The sequence below is a fragment of the Limulus polyphemus genome, unplaced genomic scaffold (assembly GCF_000517525.1).
Source record: "Limulus polyphemus unplaced genomic scaffold, Limulus_polyphemus-2.1.2 Scaffold51, whole genome shotgun sequence".
Lineage (NCBI taxonomy): Eukaryota > Metazoa > Arthropoda > Merostomata > Xiphosura > Limulidae > Limulus > Limulus polyphemus.
The window spans coordinates 1,294,889-1,309,467 of NW_013665661.1; the positions used below are offsets into that span (position 1 = coordinate 1,294,889).

At 30.6% G+C, this 14,579-nt stretch overlaps 2 protein-coding genes across 6 annotated transcripts in view; one reads left to right on the forward strand and one right to left on the reverse strand.

The window, feature by feature from the left end:
- Positions 1-8,154, forward strand: part of LOC106463246 (adipocyte plasma membrane-associated protein-like) — a 21,262-nt gene extending 13,108 nt beyond the window's left edge. For all 3 annotated transcript variants that reach the window (XM_013923251.2, XM_013923261.2, XM_022391042.1), the window contains 3 exons: positions 545-679; positions 4,689-4,962; positions 5,789-8,154. In XM_013923251.2, coding sequence (XP_013778705.1) covers positions 545-679; positions 4,689-4,962; positions 5,789-6,007 — 628 coding nt within the window. In that variant the 3' untranslated portion in view covers positions 6,008-8,154. The remainder of the gene's footprint in view (positions 1-544; positions 680-4,688; positions 4,963-5,788) is intronic.
- Positions 8,155-8,241: 87 nt separating this feature from the next.
- LOC106463188 overlaps positions 8,242-14,579 on the reverse strand; it is a 64,042-nt gene continuing 57,704 nt past the window's right edge. For all 3 annotated transcript variants that reach the window (XM_022391010.1, XM_022391015.1, XM_013923186.2), the window contains 4 exons: positions 12,281-12,388; positions 10,026-10,132; positions 9,683-9,794; positions 8,242-8,993 (listed from right to left, as the gene is read on the reverse strand). In XM_022391010.1, coding sequence (XP_022246718.1) covers positions 8,631-8,993; positions 9,683-9,794; positions 10,026-10,132; positions 12,281-12,388 — 690 coding nt within the window. In that variant the 3' untranslated portion in view covers positions 8,242-8,630. The remainder of the gene's footprint in view (positions 8,994-9,682; positions 9,795-10,025; positions 10,133-12,280; positions 12,389-14,579) is intronic.

The window sequence follows — 14,579 nt, forward strand, 5'->3', positions numbered from 1 at the left end:
AGGGATTCGGTATTATACTAATTAATCTTTCAGTAGGCATCAAGTTTACCTACCAGGAAACCAAAGTGTATTATGTGGGGATTCAGTATTATACTAATTAATCTTTCAGTAGGCATCAAGTTTACCTACCAGGAAACCAAAGTGTATTATGTAGGAATTCAGTATTATACTAATTATTCTTTCAGTAGGCTCTATGTTTTTGTTATGGGATATTTGTGTACAAAGTTCCACTTGTATTCTATCTCTTTTGTCCAGAAAATTGTTTTTATCTCATAGATCTTCACCTATATGTAGGAACTTTTAAATTTTAAGAGTCCTTTTTCTTTATGCTATCTATGTTTTGTTTATGATATTTGGTAAGTATTCCAGGTCAGGGTATATATATATGTTATTATTTTTTTGTGGTTTGTATGGTACCTATTTGTACCATTTTCCTTTGAGCTCGTTATTTATTTTGTTAATATACTTCATGTATTATCAGATCTATTCAGATTTTCTGATTTTATTTGGTTTATCCAGCATTATTTTTCTTTTCCTTCTCTAGAGTGATATCTTTTAACCTTCAAACAAAAGAAACCAAAGTTGTTGCAGATGGCTTGTACTTTTCAAATGGTATTCAGCTTACTCCTGATAAATCTGCATTACTAATTGCAGAATGGGGCAATCGAAGAATTTTGAAGTGAGTGGTGACAGAAAATAGCTTTTGTGTGTTATTTTATAATTTGTATAGTTTATGCTAAATGAAAAACAATTGCAAAACTGATTATTACACATTTAATACATATTAGTTTTATTCATTATAATAATGCAAAGGAAAATAAAACATTTTTGTCTGATAAAACATTTATAAGTTTTATAAATTGTTGGGAAACTATGAGAATCAACTAAAAACAAAAATTGTTAGGCCATTTTTATTTGGTTTTTTTACAGTGCAAACTGCTTAGAGACTGAGTAATGTTCAGTAATGAAATAATTACAGTGATTATTGTTTTATTTGTTAGGCTTCAAGATGACCTGTTTTTATTCTGACACAAGTACACATGTTTGAGCTTGTAAATATAGCTCTATATATAGGATATCTTCAATCCAAAAATGTGCACTTACTGGCGACATTATTAGGACCCTTGCTATTGATTGGACCAAGTTTATTGCTGTAGTAATAGCTAAGACTTGGTATGATATAGACTTCACAATATATTGGAAGGTACTCTGTATTATATTGTCCATTCACCAAGGATTATGATCTGCTGTTAGTTCACAATTATCAGCAGGAGATTATGGTGGTGAATATGTTGCTCAATTTCACCCAAAATATGCTTTATCAGATTGAGATCTGAGGGTGTTCCTGGCCAAAAAATAATTTGACAAATCACTGCCATACTTTATAAACCAATTTAAGCATGGTGAATTGCTTCATTTGTCTAGAACCTTGTTCTTCAAAGTGGAGTAACATGATCTGTAATAACATTGAGGTACACTGTAGATTGTATTCAGTCTTTTAAAGAAACCAATAGATTTATCTCCTGCACCATTACACCACCTCTAGCATCTTCTACTGTTAGAATTACCCAACAGGGTCAAGTGCCTTATTTGATTGTTCTTCATATTTTTACGATCATTACAGAAAATGGTAAAACATTACTCATTAGACCACATCATGTTTCCAATCTTTCATTCTCTAGACTTTGCTCCCTAATTCCATTTAACCGTCTCCAGTTGGGTCAAAGGCCATGTCACTGAGTTTGTTGACTCTTTTCAAAATTTTATTGAACTACTATTTCATGAATTAATGTCAATAAGTTTGATATCAAACTGTAGATTATAATTCAAATTTTAGTATTATACAAAAAACACAGTTAAACATCGATTTTTGTGTGTCACTTGGTATGTTGAATGCAGATGTTTACAATGTCAAAATACTAAGTCTATAGTTTCATATGAATTAGGAACTCAAATTACTGATACTTACAAGCTACAATATAAAATAAGAACCTTGTATCTTTTCTATTTGCTGAGATATTACTCATGTACTGAATAAAACACAGTGGCCCTGCTCACCTCTTTCCATTTTTGGAAACAGTCTCTTATATACACTTACTTCAATATATGACATGTGAATAACCAATTGAAAGCTCAGAATCTCCCCCTAGTGACTTTCTCAGACATTTTTATGTGTTAGGATGCCATCTTGTTGTTTCTAACCAAGATTTCAAGGAGCTAGTTTGTGTCTTTAATCTGCTCGAAAACTTGTATATTTTTTATACCCAAATACAGCTTAGTTACTGAGCTTGATAAATTATAGTGGAATTCTGTGGTATTGATATAGTAATTTATGATTTTTTGGTTATTCAAAAAATCATAAATTCTAAAAACATTATTTTGTTTCATATCCTCCATGTGCAAAATTTTAAAAGGCTTAGCAACCTACATCAAGCAGTAATTGAGTACAAAGGTTATAACTAGAAGAGATAATTGTTTGCTTTACTTCTTTATTCACTGTTTTATGTTTTAAGAAAAATAAGTTTAAGAACTTACTTTTAAATAGTAATAATCTATATACATAAAAATAATGTATAATAATGGAAATGTGACTGTATTTTACAAAATACTAGTCTTCTAAAACAGAGCTAAGACAGGTCACTTTGTAAAGACTAAAGGTCAGTTTTATAATATTGGATATGATAACATAAGAGCACGGGTGCCGCATCATTGTAACTTCTGTATTGTTAGCCAGGCATGGCTGAAAGGTCAATTAAATAAATATATAAAAATGTATACTGTTTTGAGATTTAAGCTATTTAGTCTAAACATTTATGTTTTCGTCTTGTAATCTGTATTCATTCTAGAATGAAAGAGTAATAATTTATATTCATTTCCTAATATTTTTATGGTGGATGCAAGATCGGTCAAATCTACCAAACCTGTACAGAGATTAATTACAGAAAATAACAGATAAAATATAAAGTTTTTTTCTTAAGAAACATTTGATAACTATTTGGACATTATAAAGATTTTGCATGTGAAATTTGAAAATTGTCTGGTGAATAAAAGTATTTTTTAATCTTAAAATGAAAATTCTTTGCATGTTGTATAAGCAACATGCGAAAAGAAAAATTAGGCATGAGAAAAACATTGGTTAACAAACCTTAAGGCTTAATAAAAAAAATTATATTTCCTCTTTCACCTCTCCACTGGCTATAGTAAGGCCAGTCATGGTTTTGGTGCAGCTTACCAGATTCCTTTTGTGACATTCTGTGTAATTTAAAAGGTTGAATATTAATTAACAATTATGAATTGATTATTTTAATATATCTTCCCCGCCCCCCCTTCTATTTTTGATGGTGTTTGGGTCATGACCCTCTTTCATTGTGATGACCCTAAACTCTGGTGGGCTATTGCTGCAGTATACTTTATCTAAATATTTTCTAAATAAAATATATATATATATTTCTGCCTCACTTTCACCCAGAATTGCCATTTCCTGCTTGCACAATTCTTGCCACTCCTTATAGTCATCTTCAAGGATGATTACTCTATCTGTAGTATCTATCAAATTGTGTAATCATGCAGTGTTGGCTATAATTCAACTCTTACCATCAGCCATCACCATGATTGCCAATTTGATGCTCAAAACTGAGCTTAGTGCTATCTTTTAAAATACAGCTTAAAAATTTCTGTTGTGGGAGACAGTCTAGATGTTTGTATAGCATGGCCGAAATTGATCATGCAGTCGTTAAAAAAACTGCGATCTTGTCAAGAGCATTGTGTATGAAAGGGCAAGAACCTTGTACATAAACAAATGATATGCAACATCAGTACAGTTGCAACAATAAGTTAATAATTGGTATATTACAGGTGTCATGCCTGCCATATAAACTTTAAGTTACATCTATGGCCTGTACGCAGCTATATACGTATGCATGTAGTAGATTATTAGATTCCATATAAACCTCAGACTACATTAAAATGAATGGTTGTGAACAGTTATGTAGCCAGTTATTTGCTAGGTAGTAAAATAAACTTAAAACTACCCTACACAATATGCAATGATGCATTTAGTATTATTGCCCAAGTTTTATTACAATACTCAGTCATTTTTGCTGTAGGCTGGTGGAACTATATTAGATAATAAAGAAGAACAAATAGGTAATTCCTTTTTTGAACCACTAGAACGATTCATGATGGTATTGTGTATTTACTTACTATTAGAAAAGTAACCTAAAATAATGTTTAGATCCACTATCATGGAATGACTACACATTTGAATGAGTACAAATTTTGACACTTTCACACGTTTTCTTCAGTCCAACTTTTTTTTGTCCTTTTTGTTGGTCAGTCAGTAATGGTTGGCATAGTTTTATCTAATGATAAACATTTTCTTTCAATTTCTACTGTTGATAGACTGATAACATATGTCTTGGAACAAATGGTCACTTTACTAGATGGCCCCTTTATGATGCCTGTTTGAAAGTCAGAAAAATCTTTACTCTTTTATATGGTAGACTAATCATTGTGTAGAAGAGTTAAATAAAGGTTATATTTTATAAATTCACAGATGTATACAGAAAGATGCAATAGGAAAGTTAGGATTTTAGGTTACAGCATAAGTGTGTTATTTATACACATTAGTTTTGTAAGTTTATTTATGTGATAAAACTATCCTATATTTTTCTTTTATTATCATTCAGACTTCCCTTGAAAGGTCTTAAGAAAGAGAAACCAGAGGTATTTTCTGATAAATTTCCAGGAGAACCTGATAACATTCGTCCAAGTTCCAGTGGTGGTTATTGGGTAGCTCTTAGCACAGGCCGTAATGCTTCATCACTGGGAAAACTTGACTACTTAGCTGAGTATCCTCTAGTCAGAAAGATTATGGCCAGGTTTTCTCTCTTTGCATCCTCATGTCTTAACTATGTTCTTCAGATTTGGCCTTCACCAATGTTGAAGGATTTAGCATTTAAGGTATGAACTTCAAGATTTAAATGAATTTCTAAATTTAAATGAATGATGTTTCAATCTACTGTTATAGAGTATAAAATGCTTCAGTTGATTTAGTAAAAAAAAAATTAGTTAAGCTTGCTCTTGCTAATTTAAAAAATAGTACTCTATATATGAATTGCTCAATTCCTGTGCAATTTATTTCTAATATAAAACATTATGTTCTTGCCTTCTTTTTTCTGTGATTTAAGTTTTGCTCTATATCCTATATGAAGTAATTACATGTATTATTCGGTGCAAGTATTGTTCTTATTCTATTAGTTAAATTCTTTCTTACATGTAATGTTATTTTCCAGGTAAATTATTCTATTATTTTAAGTAAATTCTTTGTTATAGTTGAAAAAAAAAAGTTCTTAGTTCTTGCTATGACATGAAATTTTTATTGCTACCACTCAATACTCTTTTGACAATTATTTTGTTAATTTTGTATTACAACTACATGTAAGCTGGTATCTCTGATTAGTCAGATTTAATACAATATATATATATATATATACATGTAACTGAAACGTTTAATGTTGCACTTTCATATGTATGTGTGTCTATATCTATAAAACTAGATTACAGTATGTAACATACCTTGTGTAATTTCGAGTAGTAATATATATATATATTCATGTAAGGTAACATGTCTAGTGTTATATCTGTGTATCTTTTGATGTGAGGTACAATATATATACATAAGCCAGCACCTATTTAAGTGTTAGGTTGAAGTATATACATAACTATTAAAGTTAGCATCCTCTGTAAAACTTAATTCTTAGTGCAACTTCTGTTTTCACCACAACAGGCAGAGAGTTTTGCCATGATTTTCCAGCTCATCCCAAAATATGGACTGATACTAGAGTTGAATTCCAATGGAGAAATTATCCGTAGCATGCATTCTCCTGATGGAAGTGTGCCATTTCTGACTGAAGTTTTGGAACTTTCTGACTCTCTATACGTAGGGTCTTTTATTAATCCTTTTCTTTTAAGAATTAAACTAAAAATGAATTCTGTTTCTTCATAACTATGTTGGAAGATGGATAAAAACAAAAGTATGTAAAACTAATATTTTGTAATATGTTTTGTGGGACTGTTATGATGCTTAAGTTTAATAATAATTATATCTTTTGGTAATAATTCTCTTCTACAATAATAAAATGAATTATGTTTACCAAATTCTTTTATCCAGTGGAAAAAGGAATATGTTATTCAGTTATTAATTCTGACTTGTGTATGAAATACTGAAATAATTATCCAAGTGACAATAAAACCCTTTATACGGAGGGGCAAATATTGTGACAATATTTTATCTTTCAATAATATGTGTGAATTGTGGCTTACAATGATTTAGATGTTACTTCAACAATGAAACTTAAATATTCTTTATTTAATGGACAGTCACAAATAGAAAGCTGTTGTTTTGTTGATATCATGCCATATTTTTTTCTCACAAAGGAAAACTAGGATTTTGAAATAATATACAAAAACATCACTTACTTCTCTAAAGTGATGAATAGGTTCATAAAATATAGCATTGGTCAAAACTTAGTTTGTGTTTTATTGACCTGAAAAGTGGAGTGTTATTTCAAGTTGCAACTTAATGTGTGTTATGTTTGAACCAAAATTTGTCAAATGTATTTTTTCCCTGAAATATATTTTGGTCTTATGTTCTATTATGAGATAACCAACATTTGTTGACTTCAGTTGTTATGGCTTCCTTAAATTCTGAACTTGATTAACAGATGTGTAGACACTAGTCAGTGTTTTCACTGCTGACATTCTGAAATTACATCAAGCTACATATATATATCACCCCTGTGCTAAAAAGAATTATTTTAATTTCTTGTCATCAACATAATTTTCAAGCCTGTTAAACCCTAATCTATAAGCTCACAAGGAAAGGCACATTTCAGTTTATATGATTCCAAATTTCATTTGGATTCTACATATAACCCATTTGTATTGGCTGTTTTGTTGGCATAATTTGTAGAATGAAAATTTTAGAGTTGATTATACTTCCTTTCAATTTCTAAAATATTAAGTGTGATTTCTTCTTGGGTACATGCTGCTACTATATTAAAAATGTTTTTGGTAGAATGAAAGATGTTCTTTATTAAATATTTTAGCTGGCTACTTTTGGTGACCACCATTAATGCTAGTTTTACCCTTAATAATTAACAGTGTAGCAACAACTTTCTATAAATATTGAAATATTTTTCTGTGTTGTCAATGCATCTTTAAAAGTATCATCCCTTTTGTTTGAATTTGATCCTCAAATCATTTAATCTTATTTCTGATGGGATCTACAAGCAAGTTTAACTTCAGTTTCAAGTGTTCTCTCATGTCAAATAAAATAAGAAATATACAGGTTGCTTTAATGACACTATTACAGAAAGTTGAATACCAGTGTATTCTTGGTTGTGATTTATAAAAATAGCATCTTTACATTTATGTTAATTTTCAGTGGCAGTTTAACAAATATTTACAAAAATGAGGTAATTAGTGTTCCTGTATTTAGAATCATGGTATAGTGCCTTAAACAAAACTTTTTTTTTATAGGTATTAACATACGTTTTGTTAAAATAATCAGTATGGGACTCTTACATTAGCTTCTGAAATAAAATGTATAGGCATTTGGTTATAAAATATCACTGCATAAAAGGTCTTTTTATCCCTTAATTTATCTTAATAATACTTATAATTTACAAATATGGAAGTTTGTTCCTGAAATATAAAAAGAATATATTTATGTAACAATTATGTTAATTTGAAAATGTCAGTTTACATCAGATGTTTTTTTAATGATGAAGTAGATTCGATTTATATCTCAGCATAGATTTGTTTCTTTGATGATGATTGAATGTTTTTTATTTCGTATAATTATTTTGCTGTAGATATGTTCTACGGTATGTATAGATAAAACTGTACGTCCAATCAGTTTAGTACAAATGAATTTGTGCAGCTAATTTCAGGTGGTTAAACTGAACTTTTGCTGATTTTTCATTTTTTTAATAAAGTAATTTGTATACTCAATTTACTTCATAACAAAACCTGGATTATTACAACAAGCACATGTCGTTAACAAAAAAGTGTGGATGTCTTTTTGTTAGATGAACATCAAAGATCTTGTAAAAGGAATGAAATAAAAGAATTTGCAACTTTAACCATGAATTATAAGTTTTGGTCTCAGTGATTTCTTTAGGTTGTTTTATAGATTTTCCAAGTCTATTTTACAGCAAATCAAAACCATTCTCTCTGTTTTACAAAACATTCAAGATTTTATTCACTGAAACTCTTAAAATATGGTTAATAATTAATCATCAAACAAAATACTCATTTGAACGGTAAAATGTTTCAATACACAGTGCAGGAATAGTGAATGACATGCATGTTTTATACACAGACATGATACCAACATATGAAAGTTACCTGATGAGTTAAAATATCATTAAAACTTTTCACACAAGACTTTCTAAAACTTAACTTACACGCTTTTTCTCAAAGTAGTTATAACACTTTGTACAAAATCAACATGATTGTAACACGTTTTTCTCTAACAACAAAAAAACCTTTTACATGTGTTCATAGCAGCATTTTTCTTTGGAATGATCCCAACCCAACTTCATGGCAATGACTGTGAAAAAGACTCATCTGAAAGCACTGCAGAACTCACTAAAACGTTCTAATGGCACTCGAAAAACTGTAATTCGGGTCTTTGGAAATAGTTTACTTAAACGCTGTTCAAGTTCATTTAAGTGAACCATCACTGTACATTCAGGATTAATATCACTGCTGCCATCTTCACTTTCTGAACACTTGCAGTTCTCTTTGTGTCGTAATAAAGAGATCATCTTTATTTCCCGGTCATTATGTTCGTCCTCATCCTCATTGTCTTCTGTCCTAGTCATTTCTTCCAAATCTGACTGTGACGACATCACTCCCCAGCTAAATTTCTTGAGCTTTGTGAGTGATGATACAGCTTTTAAAGTGTTTTGATTTACTTTAGGAGCCTGCAAGGATGAGTAAGAAACAACAATAAATAAAGTTTGACATTACAATAAAATGTAATATTACTATTACTTATAACTATATTACACACAACTGAAATATTATTACAGATGCACATGATCATTTATATGAAAAATGACATTGATGATGAATGCATTTCTTTATAGAACACGACCAGAAAATCATGGAATCCACTTTTGAGTGACATTCTAAATAACCAAAACTGGGAAGAAAATCATTGCAAGTAACAAAATAATTAATTGTACCTACTATTTGTAACATGAATATGCTTTAAGCAAAATTAAATGGAGGCTTATTTTATTGTTCCAGAATATGTAATAGTTCACATAAAATGCACAAATGACGTGGTCACTATAACCTCCATTAAAGGTAGATAAGAAAGATTATATACTAGACATTTCACTTTGAGTTACTTTTCAAACCTTCATAAATGGTTTTAATTTCTCTTTGTTAAGAGCCCTTTGAAAGCTACTGTTAAAAGGGTTAAATATACTTTCAGATCTATTGTACGAGCTTCAATTTTTGTAGAAAACCTCCAATAACTTTTACGACAAAGTGGAACTGGGTTGTGCAAATACACATACTAAGATGAAAGTCAAGTTTACAAACATAAATAACTGAATCAATTTCAAAGAGGAAAGACAGGAAAATACACAAGAACAGTACTCACCTGCCTGTAAGTGTCTGGCCACATAACAAGACGACTAAGATGTTTCAACTTTTGTAACCCAGACCCAAGACTGGTTGGTATCACAAAACATAGTAGTTGTAGTTCTTCCAACCTATATAGCATGTAAAAAATGTATCAATACTTAATGATACGCAAGTGCAATGATTTAAAGTATAGTAATGTTTGTTTTTTTTTATTGGAATACTTGGATGAAAATTTAGTACTGAATTTTTTGAAGTCAAAAGTTCATTTTAACCATTTATTGTTTGTACATCAATCAGTAAAAAAATAGTAAATTTAAACATAGGAATCATAAGCAATACACTATATGTTACTTGCTTACTGTGTTAAATTTGAAATTGCATTCTGCAAGCTAGTATCGTGCAACTGGCCTCCTTTTTCAAGTCTCAGTTTCTTGAGTTGTTTCAGTTTTCCAAGAAGTGCATATGTCTGAAAAAGAAAAGTTTACATGCAAGTTTTTCTTGCAATTATTGTAAGCATTACTTTACAAGTGTTTCTTTTAAAGCTCTAGATCTTTTCTCTAATACTGAAAAAAAAATTTCCTTAATTTCCTTTTGCTACTAATTTATTGATACACCATTAAAGACCAAATAAATATATATATGAAGAGTATGTTATTAATGTTGTAATGCCCTTCAGCTACCTTTTAACACTTGATAAAAAGTTAAAAAAAAGTTCTTACAATCTTTTCTATTTTATGATTTTGTTTGGAATAATTAATACAAAATATTTATCAGACTAAAATTAACAATGTCTTCCAGTAACTTTTAAACAAACTTCTGTCCTGTTGTATATTGTCAAAATGATGCACTTGGGCTTTTGATCTTGTTAAGACAATGCAAGGTACTATTTAATCATTTATTTTTAAACCATGCAAATGAGTGTGAAAGGTGTTTGTGTGCGTGGGCACTTAATTTACCCAGTTTTTAACAGTTTTGTTTACAATGTGATCTTAAATTAGGAAGGTTTTTTTTTTAATATCCTTATTTCATTATTTATTTAGATGCTAGAGGAGTTTAGTACCAGCAAAAGCATTCACATACAGTTCTTATTTTTAACTTTTTTTTTTTTAAATACCACCATTGTTACAGGTAGTTGCTTCAAACATAAAATTGCACATCTAAATCAAAAAGTAAAAAATTATAATGGTAATTATTTTATGGCAACAAGTTGTGTACGCTTCATATTAAAACATTATACCATGATTATCTAGTTAGTTTTGTAAAAAAAAAATCAAACTATGTCTAAATATTTGTTCTTATAGCATCTGTAAGCATCAGGGTTATATACTATATATTTTATTTTGCTTTTCTCTTGTGGCTGCCATGGAATATATGGGTGTTTATCAACAAAAGAAAATGGTATGTTTCTCATACCTCTAATAGGGGTATAAGCAGAGCTACGATTTTTTGGGGTCTATTCACACATGTGCTTTCTATTCAAGGTTGACAAATCGGCATGTACATCATGTTATAAAATAGATATATGCCCTACTGAAGATCAGTCTCAGTGATAAAAGAATAAAAGTTATTTCAACAATCTGGACAACTTCGTATCTTTTCATGATCTCTGCACTAACATGAATTATAAACGTTTTATGAATCTAAAATGCAACATAGAGATGGGATTCTGTATCTTAAATCTGTGACAATCTGTCTCAGCATCAATACTTTATATAAGTATTATCTCATTTACTTTTTCTTCTAATTTATTAATGTTATTGCAATAGCTTTTAAATGGCTGAAACATTGCAGCATGTCTTACTAGCACTGCTGTTTTGCAAGCTCAAAGTAATATCAAGCTGATGCCAGGTTCACTAATAAAATAGAATATTAATTTCTCAGTGCCAAACATTTAAGTACCTCATTATTTATATTTGTTACTTGTCCACAAAAATCCAAAACTTCCATCGTGCAACAAGTCTTTTGATTGATGAAATACAGTTACCTCATTCTAAAGCTGTTGTTTCTTCCCACGACTATATCGCACTGAAGTGAAGTGATTTAATAACATACACGATATTCAAGTTAATAAACAGAATGGTACACACGTTTTATTAGTTTCCATTTAAATGGGGCATTATTCATAGGGGTGTTCTGTAAAATGTTGAATATGTTAAAAACAATTAGTTATATATTTAAATATTTCATTACTAGATGTAATGCCATTATAGCAACAAATACTTAAATCTTTCATTATCTTACTGCATTATATGATCGTGCTGGGCAAATTGATCTACTGTCGTTTGCTATTTGGTGTATAGAAGGGCAGTTTATGCAATGTATATACACTTCCATTGACAATATTTGACCAGAAATGTTCTGAATAATAGCAATTCATGCAATTTTTGAACTTTCCTACCAACTAATGTAAAAATATCTTTATATATAAAAAACATTAATGAATATTCATAAGTAGAATATTCAAGCACTTTGAAATGCATTTCTGAAAAGTGTTACTTTCAAGGATAATAATTTAAGGTACAATAAAATAATAGTTTTTTTTCTTCTTTAGATCATAATGTCAACTAATACACCTAGCATTAACTGTCTGTCTACTGTAAAAGTTTAGGCCTACCTCTCTGGTCCAAGAAAAGCAGTTCCCAATTGCCAAAGATTCTAAGAGTGGAAGTTTTTCAATGAATTGAAATGATTCACTTGGTACACCAACGAGTGTAGTAAGGTGCTGAAACAGAAATTACTTTCAAATATGCATAAAACAAATCCCAGAAATATTAACAAATTAAGTTATAAAATGAAAGATATTTGAATTTAAAGGCACGAAGCAATCATTCAAAAAATTCTCATGAAAAAGAAGTTTTTTTCATTCTCATTATTCTTTGATTATTTTTTAAAATACACAATACAACTATTCAAAAGATCTGTCTGTGTATATTAGAAAAATCAGTTGATCCTATTTTTATAGACAACTTAATAAGTATTAAATAAATTTTTGCTTTTTACGTTATTGGAACAGGTTGATTTTTTTTTCTGGATTGCTCCATCCTCCTCAAGACTTGGGCTGCCCAGATCCAATCATCTCATTTGTTCTGTGCAAGTAGTACAAGATTATTACTGTGTTTGCTGATCTTTTAGAGGTAATTGACTTTCTTTCTTCCTGCTTCCCGAGATCCTTCCACTCTGACCAGATGGGTTAAACCATTTGGTTTGTCTATTTCTCCTCGAGAAGTGAAATTTTCATCTTTTTAATGTTACCTCCCATGAAGTTCACCATCTTGTAGTTCTACTTACCATCAATGTATTCTGGAGGAAATCCTGCAGGTAAGGATGTGGACGACCCTAGACACCTTTGTGTCTCATTTTTTACTTACATCACATTACTTTCTCTCCAGCCTCTGGGGTTTTGTCTTTTTCCAGTCACCAATCTTCCCAAAGACTCTAAGGAGGTGAGTTGTTCATACACCACCACCAGAAAAAGTAACAATAACAATGAAAAAGAAGAAGGGGTTGAGAGAGTGGTTGGTACTGACTGACATATAGGAAATACTTCTTTATCCTAAAACTTGCAGTAAGTAGGTGATATCACAAAGTCTTCAAGCCCATTTGGCCTTGCTTAGTAGCTACTGTTAAGACAAGGTTTTCTGGAAGACTGCTTCTGTGGTATCTAAATTTTACCTCCAAACTGTACTGGATAAAAAAAAAGGGTATTCTCCCCAATGTGAATTTCTCCATCTCAACTTCTAAATGAGTGAGAGAAATTTAGATTTTCCAGTACAAAATCACTGGGGGGATGGAGGATTTGTCCTTGGAAGGTAAGTTTGAGATGAGTCCCCTGACCCTGCATATTCTTTTAAGCATTTCTCACTTACCATAAAGCTTGACACATTGCTCTAGCCATAGTTCATTTATATGGTCTGCTGGATGAAGAGCCATTACATCCTGCCCACCTTTGCAGTACTTCAGTAAAAAAACAAGAAAAAAGAATAGGAAGGACTCTTTTTATAGGATATTCCCTGCTTGAAATGGATGTGGTCTCTCACTGAGAGATGCTCCCTAGCAACTCCCCAAAGTATGAGATACACTCCATGAAATTTCCCTTTCTGATACTATATTCTAAAAAAGGAGCTCATCTTCTTTCTTTATACACGTCCCTCCACCATCTTCTTAATGTGAGTTCTGGCTATTTATTTTGTGGAGAGGTGAGTAAACTCTAAACTTAACATTTTCCTTACCTTAAGATATCTCTCTCCACAGAATCATCAACTCAACCTCCCCACTTTCATTGTGAGTCTATGTGCCTCATGAAGAATGAGCTTTTGGTTTACACAAAGTTCTCAAGGGAAGTATTGTGCAAGGAAGATTTTTTGCCCCCATACTGGTGTATAGGTATGGACATAATAAACTACCACAGTTTACAGTATTATGTGTAGGGTGAGAGTTCATTCAAAAGCTTGGCACATGTGCAAAATCTTTGATGCTAGCACTCAGGTGATAGCTATCTGAAATACATTTCCAAGTAAGGAAAATTCTAACTTTTGTAATAGTGGACTAAAATCAGATATCCCAGTTTTCTGTAACAAAGCTATGCTCTTTGTTTTTTTTTCAATAACTGATTTTAATGAAGAATTAGTATATGTAATAATAAATACTGCAGTTTTCCATAACTATCCTATACTCTTTTCTCAGTCTTATAGAGCCCCTTCTTATATTGGCAATATTTTAGTGCGAAGATATGGGAGGTAGAAACCCAAGCAACAGTATTAATTGTACTTTCAGCGTAAAATAGGTTTCATATTATGTTGCACATATTTTCATCAACAGTTTAGAAATAAAAAAGTAACTTAATATTAGGTTGTCAAGAAATTAATGTTGCTTTCTTTAGAGGAAAAAACCTGAACTTATATAAAAAACTAAAT